The sequence below is a fragment of the Homalodisca vitripennis genome, chromosome 6, assembly GCF_021130785.1.
Source record: "Homalodisca vitripennis isolate AUS2020 chromosome 6, UT_GWSS_2.1, whole genome shotgun sequence".
In the NCBI taxonomy this organism is placed as follows: Eukaryota; Metazoa; Arthropoda; class Insecta; order Hemiptera; family Cicadellidae; genus Homalodisca; species Homalodisca vitripennis.
In genome coordinates, this window is record NC_060212.1 from 14722255 (window position 1) to 14748119 (window position 25865).

Genomic DNA, 25865 nt, shown 5'->3' on the forward strand with positions numbered 1-25865 from the left:
CGGTGAGGGTGTGTGTAGTTTCAGTTTGTCAAAAGGAATCATTTTAGTTCTATCTATGAGTGGAGAAAGAATATGTCAAGTTTGAAAATAGGTAGGTGGTCAACGATTGTATCTTTAGATATGCTTAAATACATATTTAAATATAATTTTATTGCGTTTTTTATCTGTAGAATAAAGTTTGCTTTGCAGAAAATAACGTTATCGGTTTCTGTCTTCCTTCATAAAGATGGCTAGCTGTTCCATTAAGTGCTGTTTGGGTGGTTCTTAAATGATCTTGAGAACCGCTATTTTTCTTTACGCGTAATCTCAGTTTGGTAGTTGAATTTGCTTAGCAATTAGTTATACCAAAATACATACTTTAATTTTATAATCAAACCAAGTTTTAAAACTTGAATATGATTATAGGCTTTAACCACAGTCAAATTCAAGCCCAGTGACAGCCAAAGTGAAAATACTTATTCCATATGTATAAAAAAAATAATAACAACACATGACTAGCCTGTTGTTTTGTTTCATTTAAATATCAGACTAGTAATTTTAGTTGAACTAAGTTAGAAAGGGCCTGTGCATATAAAGGCCTAATTAATTCACTAAACCTAGGCCTGTTAAGTTACTCTTAGTAAGACTAAATAAAGGCAGCAGTATAAAAAGCAGCCACCACCACAATCGAATTATCAGTATTTATTTTCATCTAAACTACCAAAATCAAGATGTTGGACCAAATTAAGTTGTAGGTATTTTAAATTACAGTATACTTCAACTTTTTTATATATTAAAAGTAATAATTTAATTATGAATAAAAAAAATAACCTAGGCTAGGCTATGTGTTTAATTGTAACAAACAAATCTGTGAAACATTTACCTACTTTTTACTATTTTGAAGATAAACATATCTGACAGCTTGTGACATAAATAATGCATGTTAGTCGCTATTGTATTTACATCAATTCACTATGTTTACAATTGTTTTAGTTTATTTGAATTAATTTTGAACAGTATTAATTGTTATCCAGTACATTGAAAAGAGTAGGCAATTATTAATTTTAAATAAGTATATAATTAGAATGTTTTTGTTTTCAATGGTTAAAGTAGGCTATTTCTAAACAATAATTTTATTGGCCTAACCCTTTGGCTGCAGTTAAATAAGTGGTTACTACCACAATCGAATCAGGGTACCAAATTATCAATTAGTAATAGTCTACAACTATATACTATTTCAACTAAAATAATACTATAAGGACAAAAATGTGATGTTGTATACACAATTAAGGTTCGTTCTGAAAACGAACGAGGTGTAAAAACCTTCTTTCCTCTTGTATTAAAGCATGTAAAGCCTGAAACAACCATAGTCACAGATATGTGGTAGGCATATTTTGGATTGAGTAAATATAGTTATGTCTATTATACCGTCCACCTTAGTGACAACTTTTTAGAACCAGCAACTGATGCTAACACTAAGATAGCTGAAAGCTTTTAGAGGGCCGCGAATTGAAGTTTGAACCCACTTACGGGTAGGGTACGATAAGCGGACCCGGTTTTTTTATATCGAAATTGGCAAACGATATTACTTAATCATAACTACCGATATAATCAATCGATACTGATTAATTATTTTGAACAAATAACTTAAATATAATCTATATCAACAGCTGTAAACACTTTCAAATAATACACGTAAGGTAATATTTCAATTTTACATATAAGTAACATTTGATTATTAAAAATGGCAGTCAATTTTAGAAAACTACACGACATTGCTTTGAAAGATGATAAGACATGTTTTACATGGCTTCAACATGTTGGACTCGTAACGAAAAATCCATTATGTGAAATTTGTGGGAAAGAAACAACTGTAACTGTGAGAGGAGCAAACATGGTTGTCTTCAGTTTTCCTAATTGTGCTTATAATAATTTGTTTAATCACTGTAAATATTAAATCCATATTTTAATTTCAAACATATGATTGTTATTGAGGACTATTAGATACTTTTATATCAATTGATAGTCTAGGATTTGAGATGCGAATATTAGGTATCGATGATTACATTCTTCGATATAAAAAACTGGGTCCGCTTATCGTACCCTACCCCCCACTTACATACCGTCTCTGTGAATACCTCAGAAGAGAGGTATGGTTTTCTGTAGAGAATGCGTTCAGCACTTTCTTAATGAGGTTAAACATTGGTACCCAGGAGAAAACACGCAAATTTCCTATTTTATATTCTAAATATTGTAATCATTTCATTTTCTATTTCTAAATGTTTGTTATCATTTCTTAACCATTTATGAGTTTATCCAATTTTTATTCTAATCATTTGTTTGATCATTACGGTTCATTTATTATTTGTGAGATATTACTGTATATATTCAAATTCATTATTTTAATTTCAAACATATTATGATTGTTATTGAGGACTATAGATAGGCTAGATACTTTGATATTTATATTTCATATACAAATATTATGTTTCAGCGATTATACTAATCGATATGCAATAAACCGGGTCGCTTAACATACTCTACCCAATAGTTTTTATTCATCATTAAATTATTATTTTTTAGATTTAAAAACAACTGAACTATACTGTAATCGTAATACCTAGACTATAAAATAATTATGTTGGACATTTTAGTTTCAATAGTTAAAATAATCATGAATATCTATGATTTGATTTTGGAGGTAGCCACTTATTATACTGCACACAATCATTTGAAGTAATTTTGGTAAATATTACACTTTACCCAAATTAGGTTAACATTAGCCTGCAGTATAAATAGTGGCCATCACCACAATCAAATCATTGTTATTCATGATTATCTGAACTACTGAAACCAAAATGTCAAACTAAATTATGTTATGGATATTTCAAATTACAGTATAGTTCAGCTGTTTTACATTGAAAAATGTAATAATTTCATAACGAATAAAAAAACTATCTATGCTATGTGTATTTATAAAATGTAAGAAAAAATAAGTTTAACATTTAGTTACTTCTTATTATTTTTAAGGATAAATGTACCTTACAGTTTGTGATACATACAAGTTTATTTGTTAATTACCTTTGAAGAGATTTTCAAGGTAGGCTATATTTTTGAGCTCAAGGTGTAATTATGAAAAGCCTTTTGTATATTAGATTTACAATTAAACACTAGTAAGTCGTCCAATCCTTCCTCTTGACAAATTTAAATCTAGACTTATAGATGTAGTTGAACGTTTCTGTGTTTTCAAAGTTTTATTTTAACATACACACAAATGCTTATTTGTGTTCAGAAAATTGTGTGTGCATCACTTACATTAAACAGGACTTAACTGAATCTATGTAATAAACTTGACAATGTATTCTGGAAGTGAGATTAAAATCATACAAATGATATTCCAAAATATTATTTTTTATCCATAATAAATATTTTAGTGCAATAAGATTGTCTACAACTCCCTTGTGTGATATATACAGACAGTTCAATTTACCATAATTTGTCAAATCTATGTTATTGAATAGCTCCAATGATTTCAATAACCAATTGAATTATTTTTGGCCAGTGTAGAGAAATGCTGAGCCTAAAGGGAGACTAAAGTCCTTATCTTTTCAGTTAACACTCTTACGATATAATAAATTATGGCATTTAACTGTATTTGATTAAGATCCCAATAAAATCAACCCAGACAAAGAAAACCTTCAGTTTGTAACATGCATTTTGTTAAGTTTAACTAAACACATTGAGAAACACCATTAGATTTGTATGTAGGCTAATAATATAAATAACAGTTGTTATTTTTTTAATTTTGGGTCAGATTTTGTAAATGAGAACTATAATTCTAGTTTGTTCAACGTTTGGTTTTGTTTTGTAGTGTTGGAAAATAAATAAATATTCCACAGTTTAATATATTTTAATTCTTATTCCATGTATATAAATACAGAAAAGAAATACATTCTCAAACAACTGAAGAAGCTGCTTGCTGCAATTTAACCTAAGGTATTAATTATTGCTCCGAAAGAAAAATTTATACAGCTATAAGCTGGATCAGTGGTTGGAAATTATTACATTTTGAAAACAATTTGGAAAACTGAAATTAACACTGTTATTGTTCAAAGTTATCATTTATGCATAAGCCTGTACATATTACATAGCTTCAAATTAGCATCATCCAACACAATCATTATTGTAGAGGTTTACTCTTTAATTCAGGTAAGTTAAACTGTAAGCGTTGTTTTAAATTTTGACTATAATTTGTTGTTTAACAATATAGTATAATTGGTTATTAATACAGTAATTCAACTAAAGTAAAACCTATTTATGTCCCGGCCAGCCGATCAGCAGAAATCCAACAGTTACACAAAACCATTTAACTGAAGAATATGTGGAAAAATTTTAGTACTTTGGTACCTCAGAGCTCTAGATTTAAAATACCTGCACTTGGCAGATGTTTGAAAATAAATCCTTATATTTCATTTTATGAGTATAACTAAAAACCGTACCTTTGTGCAAAACTTTATTACTTTAAATTGACGTTATACATTTCTCAAAGAAATTGTAATGAAAAGTATTTTATTCTTAATTCTCTATTTACATGGAGACTGTATGATCTGTGAAAATAGAAATTGTTATGTGATTAATGCTCAGATTTGAGGAGGTTATTTGTAGAAAGTAGGAATAATGATCAGATAGTATATCTATGTATAGCCTTAGAAGAGTTAAAAATATAAATTTTAAAAATACATTATAGCCCTATGCATAATTAGATCAATTCTTTTATTAATAATCACAAATATAGTACAGTGTTTTAAATGTAATTGTTTTTATAGGTTTTTTTAGTAAGCTCTATAATAAATCTGGTTTTTGTGCTAATAGACAATAGACAAAACTCTTTATTAACATGCTCATTGAGAACAGTATTAGCGTCATAGTAAACAATACAAGTGTTTTTTACAAAATATAAAGTTTTGTAATGATATAAAAGGTTCCATTGTAAAATTTAAATGTCAAATGCACATTGAAAGAATTCTTCTATGGAGTAGAAGGGGCTAATAATATATGAAGAAATAATTCCAGAGGAAATCTGTTAACTTGAGGAATTTCATTTATGACAAGCCTTGAATATTTAAACATCAATTAACAACAATGAAATTCTTTTCTCGCTTTTTCTATTATGAGGTTACTAAAAAGAGCTTGGTAGATTTGAAGCAAGTTACTCTATTGCATATTAATTAATATTTTACTAATATCTTCATCCTGAGTAAGTCTTGGATTCAAGTTCAGTGTACAATGGTCTGACATAAATTAACTACAGGTAGAATCCATTTTATGGAAATCTCATAACTTTCAAAGTCATGTTGTTGAAAGGATAAATTGAATGTTCTATTCATTGTCCAATTAGGAGGTACGGTAACTTAGCATGTTTAACACATTTGTCTTTTAATGTTTCTACAGGCAAGGTTAATCTCCAGCCAGAAAATCTTTTCCTTGAGGCAGTTTTTTTTACATTCTTAAAATGTTTTTACAGAATTTAATGAATTGCTTTTAACAAATAATAAAATGGCCTGGTATTTTTTGGAATTTGAAACGTTTTAAAATGGCATGCAGTTCTTATTTCCAGTACAAATTATCTGATAACTACCAGTATTTGGGGGAATTTCAGGCTGAATTTTATATTATCAGCCCTTTTTTAGTGTGTCAAATTGTGAGAAATACATGTTTTAACTCTTGAAAAATTACATAAGATTGTTTTTATTTATTACTGTTGATCTAATTCCTGCTGAAGTTTCAATCATATTGTGAGAATCCACTTTCTGTCTTCTTGGTTCTTCTTTCTTTTTCTGTCTCCAGTGAACAACCTCTTTGGAATTCCGATACTACCTAAAAACACAATTGATGGTGGTGCTTCAACAGAAAAAGCCAGTTTGATACATTCCATGCATTCATCTTGGAATAAACCAAGTTTAAATTTGTTGAAAATCATAATCAAAAAAGTTTTTTTTTTCATTTCTTCTTAATTAATCAAGCTATGACTTCATTACTTTGAACTTCATGTACAGACAGCACAAATAAACTTACTGCTTTTGAATACTAAATAACCTTCGAACAGTCAGATAAGATTGATAAGAAATACAAGAATGCACATTTTGTCCGGATCTCAAAACTTTGTAAGTGATCCTCTCATTAATGGACAGTGCTAATGATCTACAAAATGTAATCATTAGAACAAGACAAGTGTTCAGCGATCAACACATAGATTTCAACAAACAACGATCGAACACTTCCATTTCTTCAAATCACTGTCTATTACCAAAACAACCAATAAAACAATTTGTCTTAATAATCGAAGTTGCCGAATGATCATAGTCACTACCATAACTATCATAGATCATGACTCACGCAACACTATTGAGTTTGTAACCATTGGTTAGATACAAAACAAGAGTCAATGGATCGTCACTTCTTTTTCGCACAGTAATGTGCACGATGGATCGATTCAGCCCTAAGAGGGATGAATGGAATATTAAAAAGGAATAGAGGAATAAATTCTGAAACATTTAACTTCCAGCAACTGGTATTTCCCCTCATATGGTTATGCATGCACAAAATAAGATTCGATAATTTTTAATGAACAGAACAAGTACATCTTTAAAATGAGTTATCTAGCTCATAATTTGGACGTGTTTAACACATTAATTACAGTAGACGCACATTACAACTATTCCCGACTGTCCTAATGTCGGTCCATGACTCGTGTTATCACATAACAGCGGTAGATCTGCAGTAGCCAGAAATTCCAAAAGCTGATAATGAAAGGAAAATGCCATTGTTGTATGTTACAAAACTGGAACACAATGTTTCAAGGATTGAAACCTACTCTCTTCTTCAGATATAAAAAAAAAATCCCCAATACATAAGGCTAAACATCTAGGCTACATGTAATTTAAAACTATAAAGAGTGACGACACACTAAACTAAATTGACAGCATAATATGTAGTACATAAAAAGGTTAAGGTCCCTTTGATAGTTACATTTCTTTTAGGTTTTATAGTAAATTCTTTCTTTAATATTGTAGCCTAACTTCAACCAAAGTTTAACATAGCGGTTGATCTGCTAATTTTATGTTTGAAGCCTTGATAAGTTTCTGTTTCAAAAAGTGTCTTCGCAGTATGTTATATTGACTTCATCCCACTTCATGTAATGATTTCAATTCATTAATGTTAAGGAAATTAAGACTTTTCCACTAACGCTTGTTTAATGTATTTTATGTTCTTTAACTCCGATATTTAGTGGTTTTTTTTTTTTGTCTCAGCTATGTATTTATTCCCCATTATAAGTATATGTTATGAACACAGGTTTTGTTTTTATGTTGTGTGTGCAATCTTTTGGTTTGGTGTTTATAAGATTTTGTCTAAGAGTGTTTAGCATTTTAAAAGCAATTTTAATATTATATTTTCTTCCTATTCTTCTTATTCCAATAATCTCGATATATAATAGATTGACATGTAAATTAATTTTCCTCTGTTTTCATTACCCGTTACTTCTTGTGCACATACTTATAATAGACTAAGGGTTTCCATTTTGTGTAGTCTGATTCGACATTATTTTTAATTTCTTCTTTGAACTTATCTTTGTCTGAGCACAAATCACTTCACTTTGTCAATCAAAGAGTGTGCACCTCCTTCTTTAGCAGATGTTTATGGTTCGATTGAAAATCCTACAACAATAACAAACTTTGAACAAAGGACGTTGATAATGTTAGTGTGGCAAATAGCAAATAATATTTTAGCAAATAATTTAACCATTTTGTTGCTGATTTTGAATTTTCAAATGGTCTATAAAATGTTAAATAATTCAAATGAGTTGTATGACTCCAAATTGTGCATTTTGGCTGTTGGCAGAGATTAAATTACTGTAATATATTGAAATTGAAGAATTGGAAAATATACGACAGTATGAAAATAGAACTACTTCAAAACAGACAGTTGAGTGCTTGTAACTGTCTTAACAAAATTTGTTTCATTAATTTCTATGAATTTGTTAAGCAAAAACCTTTAGTTTTCAATAAAATTATGCCATAGCCTGTGTGGTTTTACAAGCAGATGTAAATTGATAGTGTATGTATATATATATATAAATTAAGTATAATCAATTCTATTAAATTAAATGTAAACCAGGTGAATAATATTTTTATGGAAATATTTTGGTATGTTTAGTATCATTCTTCAATAAATCGGTAACATTAGAAAGAACGTGAGTTAGTCACTCTGGATTTATTGATATTCACAGTATCCAATCTATAAGGATCATTATTATGTATTTTGTTTACTTGCTTCTAGTTTGTGTTTGGGTATAGTTAATTACAAATCGAGCAACAAAGAAAAGGTTTTAAACATTTAGTGTGTTTGATCGTACTGTTGAGTTTATGTACAAAACACCGTTAATTATGATCATAATTCTATAATATAATCTCACCTAATTACAAGTGTAAATTAGTGATTTAAAAGAATTTTCTACCATGTATTTACACGAATTGTGTAGTATTAATTTTTTAACAACTGGGCTAAAGAAAAGTAGTATTTACAGAACTTTTAATGTGTGTGTGCGTAACCAAATAAACAGAGTTGACCTCAAACAAAGGTGTAGATAGTAAATACTCAAACACATTCTTTTTAGTTTTTTTTTATGTAAGTCATCATCATCATCTGGCGTTTCCATTATCACGGGTCGTCGTACACAGCCTCCTCCACTTTTGTCTGTCATTCCAGGTCTCCTCTTCCTCCACCTGCATTTTCTGTAGTCCCCTTCTCTCTATGTCTTTCCACACTTGGTCCTCCCATCTTCCTCTCGGTCTTCCTCTTGGTCTTCCTCCTCTTTCCTCCCTCTCCAGTGCTATTCTCGGCATTCTATTATCTCCCATCCTCTTCACATGCCCCTACTTACATACTTTTATGTAAGTAATACAGTTTAATGTCAAAAAAATTTCAAGAACCTACAAGTTAACAATTCAACTTAGTGCCAAATGATTTCCACTTGTTCCGCTACCTAAAGGAGTTTCTTGGCGGCAAGCGCTTCGACACAAATGATGAAGTGAAAGAAGCCGTTACCTTCACTAATTATCTTGATATGCGGCCGATTTCTACAACATATGCATTCAAAAGCTTATTGAACGATATGATAAATGTTTAAATAAGTATGAAATTTATGTAGAGATATAGAGAAAGATGTAAGGAATGTAAATAAAACAAATATTTTTGAAAAAATTTGAATTTGTTTTCTTAACCGGGACTTGCTTTTGGAATAACCCTCGTATTTGGTACAATTTTGTTGAAATTTGGCATGTGAATCTACAAACATCTCAATAAAACTTTTCTTCTTTTTTTATAGTCATTTGTGTATCTAGTAAGGTTGATTACATTTTCTAGCCTATTAAATGTTTCAAAGTACTATAAGTCACATTAGTATATAAAAGTTCTCTTTTTAAAAAAAATGTTATTTCATGTAGAAATACAATTCAAAACCATGGATATCCGAACATACTGTAGGTGAGCCATGAGTCGACCCCTGGTTCTCTTTGCATACCGGCAAATTCAAGGCTGTCTAACTGTAATCGTGTGCACTAATGTTGCAGAGATAGTTATTGAACTTAGTGCTTGTAGAGCTGCACCGTGTGCAGAGCGAGGGGTCGTCTTATTGCTCGCCTACAGTAGTCTCTGTTTATACTTTTATAGTTCTGTAACTTTGTCTATCTCTCACTTGATAACTATATCTAATTACACGTTTCTTCTCTCTAACCTGGCTTCGTGTTGGAATGCTGAAGATGGCTGTTGGTAGTGTTGTGGTACTGATTGGTCTGGCACTGTTGTGTTGTGTTGTGTTGTAGTGATTGGTGTGCAGTAGTAGTTGAGATGGCTCGTGTGCTGTGACTACCAGCCTTGGGTCTGCTGCTCCGATATGTTGGACTCACGGTCCGTCACCGCTGACAGACATCTGGTCAAGTCCAACGGCGTGCGGCCCCCTCCCCACCATATGGCAGCGATGCGCTCTCACAGTACGTCTCTATCACTATCGACCTTTACCCTGGTGGATGGTATATTAAAAGTTATTTGGCACTTTGGTAGTTTCTGAAGGCCACTCGGTCCCTATGTACTATTTAATATTACGCTGTATAAGTAGGTAAATACGTACATACGTAATGTATACGTAGAACCATTTTAAGTTAACAATTACAAGCACTAATTTGATCTCATGGGTTGCTTTTCTTTTTTTCGTCAGAAGTGTGGGGTGGCACCAAGAAGTCAGATTATTAAAAGTCCAATTTTTCTGATATCAGATCACGTTGAACGATCCGGCGTGTGATCTGAGATCAGAAAAGTACTGATTGGAAGTGCCCCTGGCTCTCAGCACAGGCCTCGGTGGTGTCTTTGGCGTCACACTTATGGCGAAAAATAAAAACACTCCTCAAGATAGTACCTAAATTCGAGCTCAGATTACATAAGCGCTCGTGAAGGTTAACCTTAATAATCGGTACTACTAGTAACATATTTATGATAAACTAATCTAAATCTATGTGTATCACGTAATAACAAGTAGTATGTAGTGTCAGAGTGGCCTCGGGATAATAAAAGTCCCAATTATTTAACAGTCTGACTTGCTAATTTTTTAACAAATGCAAATTTCTAACTTTTGGTGTTTTAAAAAAATGTTAGAAGGAACATCCAAAGGAAGAGTGCTCGAATTCACAGTGTTCAAATTGAGTGTCACAGAACGTACTGAATACTTTAAAGCGTACACATATCAGAAAGCAGCGGATGTACTGGGTATGTTTAAAGAGTTTAAAGATGAGAGTGCCAAAATTTGTAGTTTTCCTTTCCAAGAAGAGATTTTCAACTCAATGGATATTTTGATATGATAAGTGGTACCTCTTCTAACGAAGGGGACAATTCCTTCAATCATTGTTCAGTTGGAAATATTGCCTAATTGACGTTTTAATATTTGCAATTATTGTTGGGAAAAATTACCAGTTTGTGAAAACACATTTTTAAATTGTATAATTCATTATTATTTTTTAATTACAAATTTATATGGTTTATGGCTTACCCATTGGCCTATTTTGATGAGACCATCTTGCTGAGTGCTATGCATAGTGAAAAATTGATGAGACCATCTCGCGGAGCGCTATGCACCGTGAAATACTTTGATGAGACCAACTCGCTAAGCGCTATGTGCATGAAATACTTTGATGAGACCAACTCGCTGTGCTCTATGCACCTTGAAATACTTTGATGAGACCATCTCGCTGAGCGCTATGCACCGTGAAATACTTTGATGAGACCAACTCTCTGAGCGCTATGTGCATGAAATACTTTTATGAGACCAACTCGCTATGCACCGTGAAATACTTTGATGAGACCAATTCGCTGAGCGCTATGCACCGTGAAATACTTTGATGAGACCATCTCACTGAGTGCTATGCACCGTGAAACTACTATTGCGTTATTGTTTCACTTTAAGGTTATGTAATATCATAAGATTCAATTCTAACGCGTAAAATTATGACCATAAAAAAAGTTATGATCATTCTTTACTAAACATCCCTTAAATCTATAATAAACATTTTAGTAAAAAAATAACGTTATTGAAACTAAATTAATTTAATTGAAAAGTAATTATGTTGAAATAATTTGTAATTAATATAACATTAACAAATTTTCCAATTTAACATTAACTTGATATTTTAAAATTACAATTCTGTTTATAATTCAAATGTAATAATACAATATAAATGCTTATTTTGTAATTAACATTAATATTTTAAAGTTTTATATGATTTTTCTAATAAAAATGTAGTTTAGAACGGATATCTAACAACTTCCAATCAAGTTTCATTAAAATCTGAAAAACACAAGTATAGTAACAGAATTTCAAGCATAAGACCATTTTCATTAAATTAATTGGATTTATTGTGCGGTTCTGATGCTGTATAAACTAGTAGGCCAATTGGTTAATGTATTGTGATTGATCGGATCGAGTTATAAAATGATGATTGGGAATTTTATTTTGTAGTTCTAGAAATCAGTATCCTTCTATGATGATTTGATTGGATAAGACTGAATGTTGGTTCCATTTTGAAGAAATTTGTATTCAAATATAGTTTACATTTCTAGTTCTTTTTATGAAAATGTACTGTTAATTAATGTGTTTTGTTAATTTTTGGCGAGTTTCTTCTTTAGAGTGACAATTTTTTAGCCCTACAACTGTATAATTAGAAATCAACTAATTATTTTGTTTCGAAACTCCATCGTTTTGAAAACTTGAATAAACCATCACATTACTACAACTAACAATAATATCATGCAATTTAATAGTATTGGTTAAAATTTACTTAACAAGTTACCAATAGAATATAATTTTTGTTAACAGGCAAAACTGGCCAAGACGATGTGTGCTACGTGGTCGCCAAGTACGACTACGCGGCGCAGGGAGCTCAGGAGCTGGACTTGCGCAAAAACGAAGCGCTACCTGCTACTCGACGATTCCAAGCACTGGTGGCGAGTTCAGAACGCTCGCAATCAGGCCGGCTACGTACCCAGCAACTATGTCAAAAAGGAGAAACCATCGTTGTTTGACAGGTGAGTAACTTCATATCCTTCAAGAAATTTGTTTCAGGAAGAGATGACAGTCGTAGGAAGCTAGGTATGATGACTAAGCAGGACAAGTTGCCAAATTTTGTTTACAAAACTGAATGCACTCAGTGCGTTGTCTTGAAGAAACCACTTTTTTTGCCATTAGGATGACTGCTGTAATCATTCCAAAAGCGAAGTTGTATTCATGAGTAATAGTTTTGTCTATTCAAGTTAGTGAAGCAAATAGTTTTAATGAGCCAAAACATTGATGCCATCATGTTTTTAAAAAATGAAACAAATTTCACATGTTATGGAACCGATTCTCTTTGTATCAGAGCACTGTTGTCTTGACTGATGTTTTGTTCAAGAGTGAAGCGATTTATTTAGGTTTCATCCTTCATCACAAAACAACACAGAGACTTGACAACATATGTTTGCATTGATTTGCTTTAGTTTGGGAATGATTAAATGTAGCAACCATCTTCCTCATAGAAGTTTCATGTTCCCCTCCTTACGTAAAATAAAATAAATCCTGTTAGTTTTTGTGGCCTCTGTAACTCATGAATTTTTTTCTCATTTTTTGGCTCAAACCAAATCATTGACTGACTACATCTATAGCTTTGAATGTGATGTCTGGTTTTGAGGCTGCAGAATGTTATGCATCTTCATGCTTACTTAAATGATTTACCCATGGCTTCAATAGTTTCATAGGTTGGACATAAGTCTTAATGTATATAAAATTTCCTCTTGAGTTTTCTTCACAGTTTTCCTTTTCAGATAGTAGAAATCACTCAACAAACTCCTATTTAATCATTTTTTTCACTTTACTCAATAATACTGCCACTTAAACAAATGCCCAAACAAAGAAAGTCTAAATGACATGGGACTCCTTGGTATCTTATCACAGGAAAGAATTTTAATGACTACATTTATAGATAGGTCAGTGTTATCTGTAAGTACACAAACCAATATACTTACAAAGCAAACCGTGCATTAACCCTTTCTAATTCAGTAGTTGAAATATCTATAGCCAATAATTGGCTTTGCATATACTCACTCAAAACGTTACGGGATGGCTAAAACGCTTATTGGTTGATAATTGACCCACCATAACTTTCTTGAAATGAACTTATCTAGTTTCTTGAAAATTAACATTTTAACAATTAAAAATTGTTTAGTATAACTTAGGTGTTTGACATAAAAATATAATTAAAAGATCTTTATGTGTTTTCCAGAGGATTGTAGATTTTTCAACCTGTAAAACTGTTTTTTAGAGACTTTGTGTGGTAATATTTGTTGATATGTGGTAAAATTCTCATAATAGGTATTAAATCATTGTTTATAACAATATTTATAAGATATTGCAGAAATAATTCCAAACATTTGTACCGTAAATTGTTACTAAGTAGCTTGTTAATGGTCTAGTACTGAACATTACAACAGCAATATCCATTAACAAAACTGAGTGCTTAACACATTTTAATTACATGATTAACTGAAAATAAGGTATATTTTTTATTGCTACTTTAAAACACAAGAAACATGACAAACGCATTGTATTCATCCCAAAAATAAAAAAAAAAATTAATATTTTTACGTAAAATATATTTTACGGTTTATAAAGTCCGGCAGGCTGTTTATATTTATGTTTCTTCCATTCCTGCGGTTGGCTTTCTTCAGAAAAACCCATTCCAATACATATATGAAAAGTAATTAGTACACAACACACACAAAGTGATAATAAAACAATTTTTAACTTGCCGTCCCAAACATATACCAAGTTGTAATATTGTTATGATATAAGCGTTCTATTAGTAAAAATAGACTTTTTATGTTTATGTCACTCAAAAAGTTTTTCAGGTGAGGTTTAAATGGAAATTCATAAATTTTGTAAATCTACATTTTAAACAAATGTCTTAAGGATTCTTATAGTAAATATATAACATGTCTGAAATTTGAAACAGTTCTGTTTCTGTTAACAGTTATTATTACCATCTTCTATAAAACATTTTGTCTTGTCAGAACAGTAATGACAATGTTTTTTTTTTTTTTTTCAGTATTAAGAAAAAAGTGAAAAAGGGCGGTGGGGGATCGAAGACCCTCCCCTCCAGCAGTTCCCCACGAGCCATTGAGAGTCCGACGATGGCCAGGCGGCTCCCTGCCGATCCTTCTGAGGCCATCGGCACTGCTGTAGTCAAGTACAACTATCAGGCGCAGCAGGCGGACGAGCTCTCCCTCATCAAAGGCACCCGCATCCTCATCCTGGAGAAGAGCAATGACGGGTCAGCAACAATCTCTTATATATCAGTCAGGGTCGAATTAACTAGAGGAGATAAAAATGTAGCTGACTAATTATACCCTAAACCAATTACAAGAGGAGTCCCACAGGGATCTGTGCTGGGATCCATTCTGTTCACTCTGCTGACTAACGATCTCCCAGCTCTAATTCAAAACAACGGTACCAGCTGCATAATGTACACAGACAATACAACTGTGGATTTAGTCTTATTCAATAGCTAAGGTATTAATGTCTGAATGTAAGAATGCCTCTCGTTTTTTATCAGAAAATAAATTTGGCATCCGTCCATGTGTACAGGGTGTGGTAGATAAGTAATGAGAATGGCCGCCGCGCAGCGCCCCAGTCGCTCGCAGTGCGGTCTCCACATGCAGGTCACGTGGTGGGGGATCTGAGCTAACAGTAGAACCGGTTCGCAGTCGCATTGTAGCTCTGGCGCAGTGAGGGTCGAACTTCGCGTATTACGTTTGTTTGTGTGCCCGTGACACTTGTGAAAACGCTGAAGATGGATCGCTCAATAGAACAGCGGTATGCAATCAAATTTTGCTCTCGCTTGGGCAAAACTGCTTCGGAAACTTTTGCTATGATTACGGAGGCCTACAAAGAGCACGCCCTATCAAGAGCTCAAGTGTTCCGGTGGTTTAATGAATTTAAAAACGGGAGGTAATCCGTTGAAGACATGGAACGATCTGGACGCCCTTCAACGAGTCGTGTGGATGAAACGGTGGCCAAAGTGAAAGAACTCCTGGACTCCAACCGTCGTTTAAGCCTCAAAATGATCGCCGATGAGGTCTCCGTGAATAAATTTACGGTTCACCAAATTGTTACGCAAGATTTGATGATGAGGAAAGTTTGCGCAAAATTGGTTCCCCGAGTGCTTCCCGCGAACAAAAGCCTCGTGGCCTCCTATTTGACCCGAATTGGAGTTTAAGTTCTGCCACAGCCACCATACAGCCCTGACATGAGTCCTCCTGATTTTCTTCCTATTTCCGAAGGTAAAAAGATGCCTGAAGGGTCATCGTTTCGACGATATTCCGAACATCCAACGTGCTGTCACGAAGGCACTAACTGGGATAACTCCAACGGTCTACAGTGGGGCCTATGAAGCTTGGAAAACGCGCTGGCAACGTTGTGTCGACGCCCAAGGCGAGTACGTTGAAGAATATTAACGTTTTGTACAAATCGGATCAATAAATTTGTTTTTTCTAGACTGAGTCTCATTACTTATCTACCACACCCTGTATGCATGATAACAGCCGTGCAGATCTTAGCTACGAGTTGAAAATTTTGTTCATCTTCTCTTTTGTTATGAATAAGGCCCACAAACCCTTTTAGGAACAGATTAATATTGTGTTATTGATTTTTGTTCAAGTTCCAATAACTGTGTAAATTTAAAATGTTTGATTTATAAAACTGTTAAGAGTGAATAATTGAGTATACTGAACTATTCATTTAATAAAAAGCTCTGGTTATGAAATTCTTTATTAGTAAACAAGTAAATGAGGCCATTTTAATAAATGTTATTTGCTGCAAATAATATATTTCGTCCAATGGTAATAAAAAGTCCTCGAACTGTATATTCCTGCAAATAATACTGTCCAATTGAAGTAATTACAAGGCCGAAAGATTAACCCATGATAAAGTTTGTGCCGATTATTATCATGGTGACTGAAAGTAACAGTGCATTTATGTTTTATTAGATACAACACTCAACTGTTAAAATAAATTTGGTTAAAACCGGCACAAATTTAATACTAGTTTAGTGTGATACTATAGAATATGCATATAACGGGTCTGGAAGCCAACACTGTCACAGACTTGACTCCGGGAATCTGGTGCTATGTTTGTCTGAAGAGATCGAAATAAAGTCGAAGACGAAGAAGCTCAAAATGAAACCAGATTAAAAATATAGTATGGTCTAGGTGAATAGGTATTCTCATTGTCTGATCAGGTGTATAATTGTGCTCGAATCATCAATTTTTTGCATCTCTTCAGATGAACAAGACTCCAGATTCCAGGAGTCTAGTCTGTGACAGCTCAGATTAAAGACGCGCTAAGAGGAAGGTGAACTGTAGCTCTCGCATGTAGAAGAATATGAACATGTGACACATCCCAAGTATGTAGTGTACAATCATGATAGTCCACACTGAATATGTGGAGTAGGAATAAATGGTGATATGACCGACAGGTGGTGGAGGGGACAGAGCGGGTCACAGGCAGGCTGGTTCCCCAGCAACTACACGCAGGAGGAGGCGGACATTGACGACACGCTGCACACGTACGCGATGGCTGAAAACGTACTAGACATCGTGGTGGCGCTCTACTCCTTCACTTCCACCAACGACCAGGAGCTTTCCTTCGAGAAGGGCGACCGGCTAGAGATACTGGACCGACCGCCTACAGACCCCGAGTGGTACAAGGCCCGCAACGGGCAGGGCCAGGTCGGTCTGGTGCCGAGGAACTATCTGCAGGTACACAATAGTGTGTATTACAACACACACATGTAAAATATACACTATTGTCAGTGTGTATTACAACACGCACACCCACACGTAAAATAAAAACTATTGTTAAATAGTGTGTATTACAGCATGAACACGTAATATATTTACACTATTGTCAGTGTGTATTACAGCATGAACACGTAATATATTTACACTATTGTCAGTGTGTATTACAACACGCACACACACACGTAAAATAAAAACTATTGTTAAATAGTGTGTATTGCAGCATGAACACGTAATATATACACTATTGTCAGTGTGTATTACAACACACACACCCACACGTAAAATAAAAACTATTGTTAAATAGTCTGTATTACATTTTCTTTTTTTTTAGGTTTGAATCCTTACATATGTAGTAGTACAGTCCACAACAAAGCTTTTCATTACTTGAGATCTTGACACTGTCACTGAAGATTTATTAAGAATCAAATGTGTTAGATCTTTAAGAATCAAAGAATGTAATTAATTAGATCTTTTTTGTGAGATGCGCAGAGATGGCATGGTGAGCTGAGTAAACTGATGTACCAGTGTTCATATTGTTGACTGCAATAATAGGCTTAGTTTATTACCGAAGAATTGACAGTGAAAAATATGAAGAATTAGTAAATGCATGGCTTCTTAGTTACATCACTGACAGTCCTCAAGGCTTATGAGGAGTATCTGTCGCTCAACACATGAAAGCTCAATCTTGTCACATCTGAGGATGAGGTATGGACAGTTGAAGGAATATGGCCCTTCAAATTCTCTCAGGCAACCAATGAAACTTTGTGTTAGTATAAATGAGTCGTTGAAGTCTTGGGCACTAGAATTTTAAAACTGGAATTGATTGGAATTACAAAAAAACTGGTGTACCCTCATTTGATTTGGAATTAAAAAACTGGTGTACCCTCATTTGATTTGGAATTAAAAAACTGGTGTACCCTCATTTGATTTGGAATTAAAAATCTGGTGTAACCCTCATTTGATTTGGAATTAAAAAAAACTGGTGTACCCTCATTTGATTTGGAATTAAAAAACTGGTGTACCCCATTTGATTTGGAATTAAAAAACTGGTGTACCCTCATTTGATTTGGAATTAAAAAACTGGTGTACCCTCATTTTTGATTTGGAATTAAAAAAACTGGTGTACCCTCATTTGATATTGGAATTAAAAAACTGGTGTACCCTCATTTGATTTGGAATTAAAAAACTGGTGTACCCCCATTTGATTTGGAATTAAAAAAACTGGTGTACCCTCATTTGATTTGGAATTAAAAAAACTGGTGTACCCTCATTTGATTTGGAATTAAAAAACTGGGTGTACCCTCATTTGATTTGGAATTAAAAAACTGGTGTACCCTCATTTGATTTGGAATTAAAAAAACTGGTGTACCCTCATTTGATTTGGAATTAAAAAACTGGTGTACCCTCATTTGATTTGGAATTAAAAAAACTGTGTACCCCCATTTGATTTTGGAATTAAAAAAACTGGTGTACCCTCATTTGATTTGGAATTAAAAAAACTGGTGTACCCTCATTTGATTTGGAATTAAAAAAACTGGTGTACCCTCATTTGATTTGTGTTACAATTTGGTAGGTGGAAATTTAACCCTTTGCATGCCAGCCCATTTTCCAAAAGTACTACCTAGAAACGCCAAGGGCATTTTTAGCAGTTTTGCAAGCTTTCACTAAATGTAATCATAACTTTTTATTTTTTAACAGATATTGATGACTTTTTTTACCATTATTTTGCTTATGAAATGCCCTTGTTCTGTTGGTAAATTTTAGTTGCATAAATGTAATTTAAACTTATAAAAAAGTTAAAAATTAAGGAGAAAAAAAATTAAAATTTCCAAAAAACATTTTTTTTAGCACAAATAAGTGGTTTCAAAAAAAAATGTATGGTGATTTCCTGTTATATCCTAGTAAACTATATCTAACCCTTAACCTAATTACAAAAATTTCAAAAGCCTACCTTATATAGAAGTCCAGTTATGATTTTTTTCACTAAATGTGACACGGGCACAGTTTTTTGTAATTTGCATGGAACGTTGTATGTTAATGTTACACTATATTCACAAATCAATATTTGACACTATACAAATCTGTACTTTGGGATTATACCAACCACACCACTATGAAGAACACAAAAATATAAATTTATAGATATATTATAAACAAACATTGTAGAACGAAAAAACAACTTTTTTAATTACAAACTTACAAAGATTATCAATTGTTAATGAGGTCAGATTCGCTTATAAACTTTTTTTCAAATGAACTTAGAACATTATAAAACGATGTATTTGAGTAACAGAACTAACATTCCATCAATCAACAAGCATTTTCCAGGTATTGTGATCGGTATTGTTGTCGCTGTTATCTTATCTTTCTCGAGAATCCCGATTAGGGCAGGCTGTGCGCATCACATGATTATTTAAGTTTTTTGCACGGGCACATAATTGCCTTTCCATTACAATTCAATTTATATTTCTGATCAGCCCCCTCTAGAATTATATTTACTGATAGATACTATCTCGAGGGATGTTTTTCTTTCGTTGACATCAGCGCGGGCTTCGGAAGCACCTTCGCCATAGGCACTCGCATTTTGGGTGGCGGAGTTTGATCAAGAATAATAACAAGTTTTGTGTGTTTTTTTTTTTCAATAAAAGAGTTTAGTTTTTTGTTTGGTAATGTTTGTTTTTGTTGAATTTTTGTGTTTGGAGAAATGTAGGGGTAAAATACGAAAGTACAACAAAGCGAACGGGCGGCGAGACTCTGCAATCACGTTATCTACTACACACCGCTCGACTTTGACCTCTGTCTGAGGATGGGGAGGGGTTTGCGATAAGACAATTCCTGTTTTATATCGAAGAAATATTGTTTCTAACACGCTAATCTATTAATCAGTTGAAGCTAAATGTCAAATAACGATTCTGTCTGGTGTGGTCTGTATAAATAATCAAAGTACCAATGAATCTAATAAAAGGGGCATAGTAAAAATGCCCTAACAACAAAAGTAATGAGAGAATTACAAACGTAAACAACGCATAGCAACACGAACGTAACCTCAATCTCGACCAAACAATTCAACAGCTGCGAAGCTCAAATACGACCAAACAAACAGTCCATAAACGAATTAACTACTTTGTGGTTGCAAAGCAATTAATCGACTATCGATTAGTCAAAATTTCGCGGCAATAAGATGAACTATAAGAAAATTACAGGCGAAAAACGTGACGTACCTATATTAACGGCCGTTGGCAATTTTCAGTTGAGTAGCCGACGGCCGTAATACCGGTACATTGGCATGCAAAGGGTTAAAAAAGTGTAAGAATGTGCCATTTAATTGTATATATATATATTGTGTGTGTGTGCGTGCGCGCACATAGCTTCAAAATTTAGGTTTTTGTTTAAAATAAACCCATGTAGATCATGTTTTATTTTAAAACAGAAGTAAAAGTTAATGACAGAATTCGCCAATAAATTAAAACAGACTAATCCATACTCTTAAGTTAAAAACATGTGGTAAATATAAAATGTTAAACAAGTTTTAATTAAAGTGTATCTTTAAGCAAAAGTTTATTTTTGTTGATCAAAATATTTATATTAAACATTGAAAGTGATTTTATTTGTTAGATAGATTAAATTTCTTAATTGGAATTGTTACGTATGCTCAAAATGTTTGACTCAAAGTCAATTTAGTGTATTCAAAGTGATGACAAAACAGTAGATTAACCCTTAAATTGCAGCATACGGATGTCCGCACCAATCAGAATTGAGCTAAAAGTGGCATACAGGAATATCTGTATTGTCTTGTTTTAGTTTATTGTGTACAATATAATTCCTGAAAATGCTGTAAATGTGTTGATTTATGTCCTTTGGATTAAAATTAAATTGTGTATCATGTGAAAAATCAATAAAAAAAGGGCAATTCTTTTATTGATGTTCCATTTTGCGATGCAAGGAGAGGCATGTGGATATAACCGGGTGCGTCTATTTATAAAACCGGTAAAGCTATTTAAAAAAATTGTTTATTTCTTAATCAAAGAAATTGAAAAAAAATTCCACTTTGGTCAAAACAGAGTTTTTTTATCTTTGAATGCAAGCTAGTTTAACGGAAGTGAAAGTTGCTTCAATGCTTTAAGGGTTCAGATTCAACACGTTTTACACAAATTAAAATAGTAATTGCATTTTATGTTTACAGACTAACATATGTAGATCAATGTCAGCCTAGTAGCATCAGGGATCTGCTATGAAATAATTATTTTTTGTAAAACTAACAAATTGCTACATAGTCTGTGTTTGCCAATGAAAAATAAATTCATTTGATATTTTCCAGTTCTATTTTTGCAAAGAACATGGTTAAATTTATCAAAATTTATATAAAGGGAAATAAAAAATTGTTTCCATCTTGAAAATAAAGAATTCTATTATTTTGACTACCAGTATTGGTGATGCAGGAACTGAGTGAGTATTTGACACAGCCGTTGAGAGACCGAGTGGCTGGCGGGAGGTGTGAGCGAGGGGACTCGCTGGAGCGGCGGAACAACGTGCAGGACCGGCCCCACCTGGTGGGCAAGGCATGGTACTACGGCGCAATCACGCGAGCGCAGTGCGACAATCTGCTCAACCAGCAAGGACACGACGGCGACTTCCTCATACGAGACAGTGAGACCAATGTGAGTCGCCCCTGACATCTTGTATCTCACGATCTGTGCTAGTTTTGGTGAAGGTCAAAAATTGCACGGTATCAAAAGGGTTAAAAACGCAAAACTGTAATTATTTTCTCTCATTAGATTTTTCCTCGCTTGTATCTCTCAAAACAGACCATCAGACACAATAATAGTAGTTATATCATCGTAACGTAACTAGACAGAGAGATTTAAAGTTGCTATTTTTATGGTTAGCTGACGCAGATTTAACGTTTATTTTTGTGTTTGCAGATTGGTTTCAAGTGTATCAAGCTAAGAAAACTATGAAATGAGACAAAAATAATCATTTTGTATTTTTAACCCTTTTGATACCTCTAATTTTGACCACCACCAAAACTAGCACGGCTGATGATTAATTTATTTACAATGGAAGACTTCTCTATCAACTGCAAGAAAACCCATATTTTTTTGTGCTTATACAATGCAAATTGACTTTCGGCTCCAGGTATACAATCTACCGCTACAATGATACCTTCTCATAGATACTGTTGATAAAAATCAGATGTTTATAAACAAGTAATCACCATTGTTGTTGCAATATCAAGATGAATATCAAGTCCAAAATAACATTCCAAGCACTTACTGTAAATAATACACAAGTGTTTTCTTTTACTTGTGACAATATTTAAACAACATTTGATAACATAACGGTGACAATTCATTTGGTCTCTTCATTTTTATACAGTTGTTGATAACTCTGCTCAAACACAATTTAACAATAATTGTTATATTCACTGAAATATTTTAATCAAGAAAATTTGTTAAAATTAACATTATTGAACAATTGTGTATGTAATTGTAATTTTGTGTGTGTTTGTATAATAGTACAATTGTAAAGGTTTTAGTACACACGTTCTTCCATTTGCTATGTTTTTTAAAAGTACTGGTGTACTGCACTTATTGTAATGTAATTAAGCTGTCATTATCTCATCACATCACAGGATGAACAAAAATACATTATTACATTATCGACATCCAATTATTTATTTATTAGGTATTGTTGATCAAAAAGGTAGATTGTCAATTAATTTTTAGTTTTCAACAAAAAGTTAATTGCCCTAATACATTAATTCCAAACGTACAAATCTGAATTTTTACAGCTTATTTTTTATCAATCTTTGTTTAGTAAATACTATCTTTTGTCTGCATTTAGACAGCAAAATATTCAGTAATTTACTACAAAAATTGCATTTCCACTATGACTTGATTTCAATCTGATTACATTAGTTACCATTTTGGCAAAATGAAAAACTTCTTTTTTGTATTTTAAACTATGTTGTTTTGCTGAAATTGTTTACTATTTTTTACAGAAACAGGTTTGTAAAGTTTAGACATATACTTTTTAATGCAAAAAAGTAATTTTTAGTGTATTTTTCAAAATCTTTTCAAATGTCACCCATTAAGTCATTTTCCCTGTTTGAAGTTTGTTTTTGGCAATGGAAGATTTGTGAAAGAAACAACATTTTTTTCCGGACATTTGAATTGTTCAGTGAAACAATAAAATCAGTTATAATGTTTCGATTCCATAGTATGAAATTTGGACTCATCTCTTGTATGTAGTTGCTAATCTTTGTACATGTACAAACCACTTCAGCAGTTCTATCTCAATCCTTTCTAACACTAGTTCTGTTCTGTGTTGATTTTTTTTTCTGGTGATTTTATATCTAAATGTGTCCTCTTTCTCACTATTCAAGGCTCTCCACCGTACAATTGCATATGCAGGGAGTATCTTCTGTTTAGAACATTTTTTCTGTATCAGTGGCCGGCACGACTGCTTATCCTGATCGTTCATTACGTTTTTATTAATTTTTCATTTAATTCGTGCACTCTTGTTTTGTATTCGAAATTCTTTTCATCTTTTTCCAGCAACGTTCTCCTTTCCTTGTTCTTTTCATATTACGTTCCTCGAAACTCGTAATTACGTGTTAGTGACGGTGTGAATTGTAACTGTTTGCAGATGGGTGACTATTCAGTCTCGCTAAAGGCGCCTGGCAGAAACAAACACTTCCGTGTGCACGTGGAAGGTGCGCTGTACTGCATCGGCCAGCGCAAGTTCCACACCCTAGATCAGCTGGTGGACCACTACCAACGTGCCCCCATCTACACCAACAAGCAGGGCGAGAAACTCTACCTGGTGCGCCCGCTGCCTCGGCCCGCCAACAGTTGCTAATCTCTCAGTTCCGTTACCAAAGCGAGGACTCGACAGCCTCACCAGTAGTCTTTAGTTTTTTATCGCTTGAAGCGCAGCATTTTAGTGTGATTTATTTATATTTTATCCGATGCTGTGAACAGAGATACTCGATTCGTACAACGACGTTCAGTTTTATTTTTGTTTCGTGACGACGGTTGCCGTTTTACATGACAGCTCAAAAGTTTTTGAAGGGCGTTTTGTAACTTTTTTATTTTTAAGTTGTTTCGGAGAGAGTTCTGTGTCTCCTAGTCTACGGCTAATACTCGAGAGATGGACGGCCTTTCCAGGTTGTGATGTGATATCTGTACTGGTCCACGATAGATTTTTATAACATGGAAATTGATTGCTGTTTTTCCAATTTTTGTATCGGTCCTAAGATCGCGGCATGCCGGTTTGTAATGTATTTTGTATTTAAGAATATATATATTTTGTAGCATTGTTACAATTGAAGTGTATATGTGTTGTATGAGTGTGCACCATATTTTTTTTATTAAGTGTTTTAGTTTAACGCGAACGTCCAAAGCCTCCACTACATTTACTAAAGCTTGTTGCATTTCGTTTAACACCAGTAGTGTTCTTTTCTTTTTTCCACGCATTTATTCACAGTGTTAATCTTCGCTTGTCAGTTTGAGTTAACACCAAGCGGACGTGATTCTCATTTGAGGCAATAGTTTGCAATCACTGTTTACGCAGCAGATTTATTTCTACAATTATTATAACAAACAAGACATCACATATTTATTTTTATCATAATGTTGTTATTTGAATCTCGAACTAAAGTCTGGACAGTAGAACTAGCCTAGTATAAAAGTAAATTAATGTTGTCAACTTTATTATGATCTAATTATATGTAAGGTGACACTAAAACAATATTAGTGTTTGCTAACGCAGTCATGATTTCTCACTCTTTGTATATTTTTTCACCCATTAACAATTTATTTATATACTGTGTTATCTTTAATATTCGAGGTGTTTATGATTTTCTACAGTGTTTTGACAAACCCTCGGTCGCAAGGTATGAACGCTTTCCGCAATATATTGTAAACCATAAAATGCTGCTATCAGTAATTGATTCTTGGAAACAACAATATTTTAGCAGATTTAGTTAAACGCGATGAATACCATTGCACTCTGATGGATTCCAATCTAAATTATTTTTCTTCACCAAAACCTTGTTGGTGAAGATGAGTCGCATTATATTGTATCACTGATAGTTGAAATTATTTGGAAAATCTGTGAATAGTTGGCATTGCTTGTATTTCGGAATACAACAAAAATTTACTGAACCTCAAGATTTTGTGTTTTATTAAGATATTTTGACTTTTTGTTTCGACTGTTGGTACTAGTCAAGTTCTGGGTGATTGGTTCCAAAAAGGAATTCTTAATTTTGTTCTAAATGAATGCTTAATACTTTATCTGAAAATAAAGAAATGTTCCAAATTTGTGTTTGTTACACAAACATTTCCACCACCTGGCCACTGATTATAACTTGGTGATGAATATGTGTGAGTGTACGTGTTCATTCCTGCCTAAAATTGAAAAAATTTCATTCCTGAGTTCTTTAACGGGAA

The 25865-nt window shown here is 33.2% G+C and overlaps 1 protein-coding gene across 1 annotated transcript; it reads left to right on the forward strand.

Moving 5' to 3' along the window:
* LOC124364130 (cytoplasmic protein NCK1) lies at positions 1 to 25184 on the forward strand. Its single transcript, XM_046819347.1, is given in 8 exon segments — positions 1 to 91; positions 9861 to 10028; positions 12401 to 12492; positions 12494 to 12609; positions 14661 to 14885; positions 17088 to 17370; positions 21852 to 22070; positions 24061 to 25184. Coding segments are annotated over 7 exon segments (1245 nt in total). The 5' UTR covers positions 1 to 91; positions 9861 to 9931; the 3' UTR covers positions 24274 to 25184.
* The last annotated feature ends 681 nt before the right edge of the window (positions 25185 to 25865 follow it).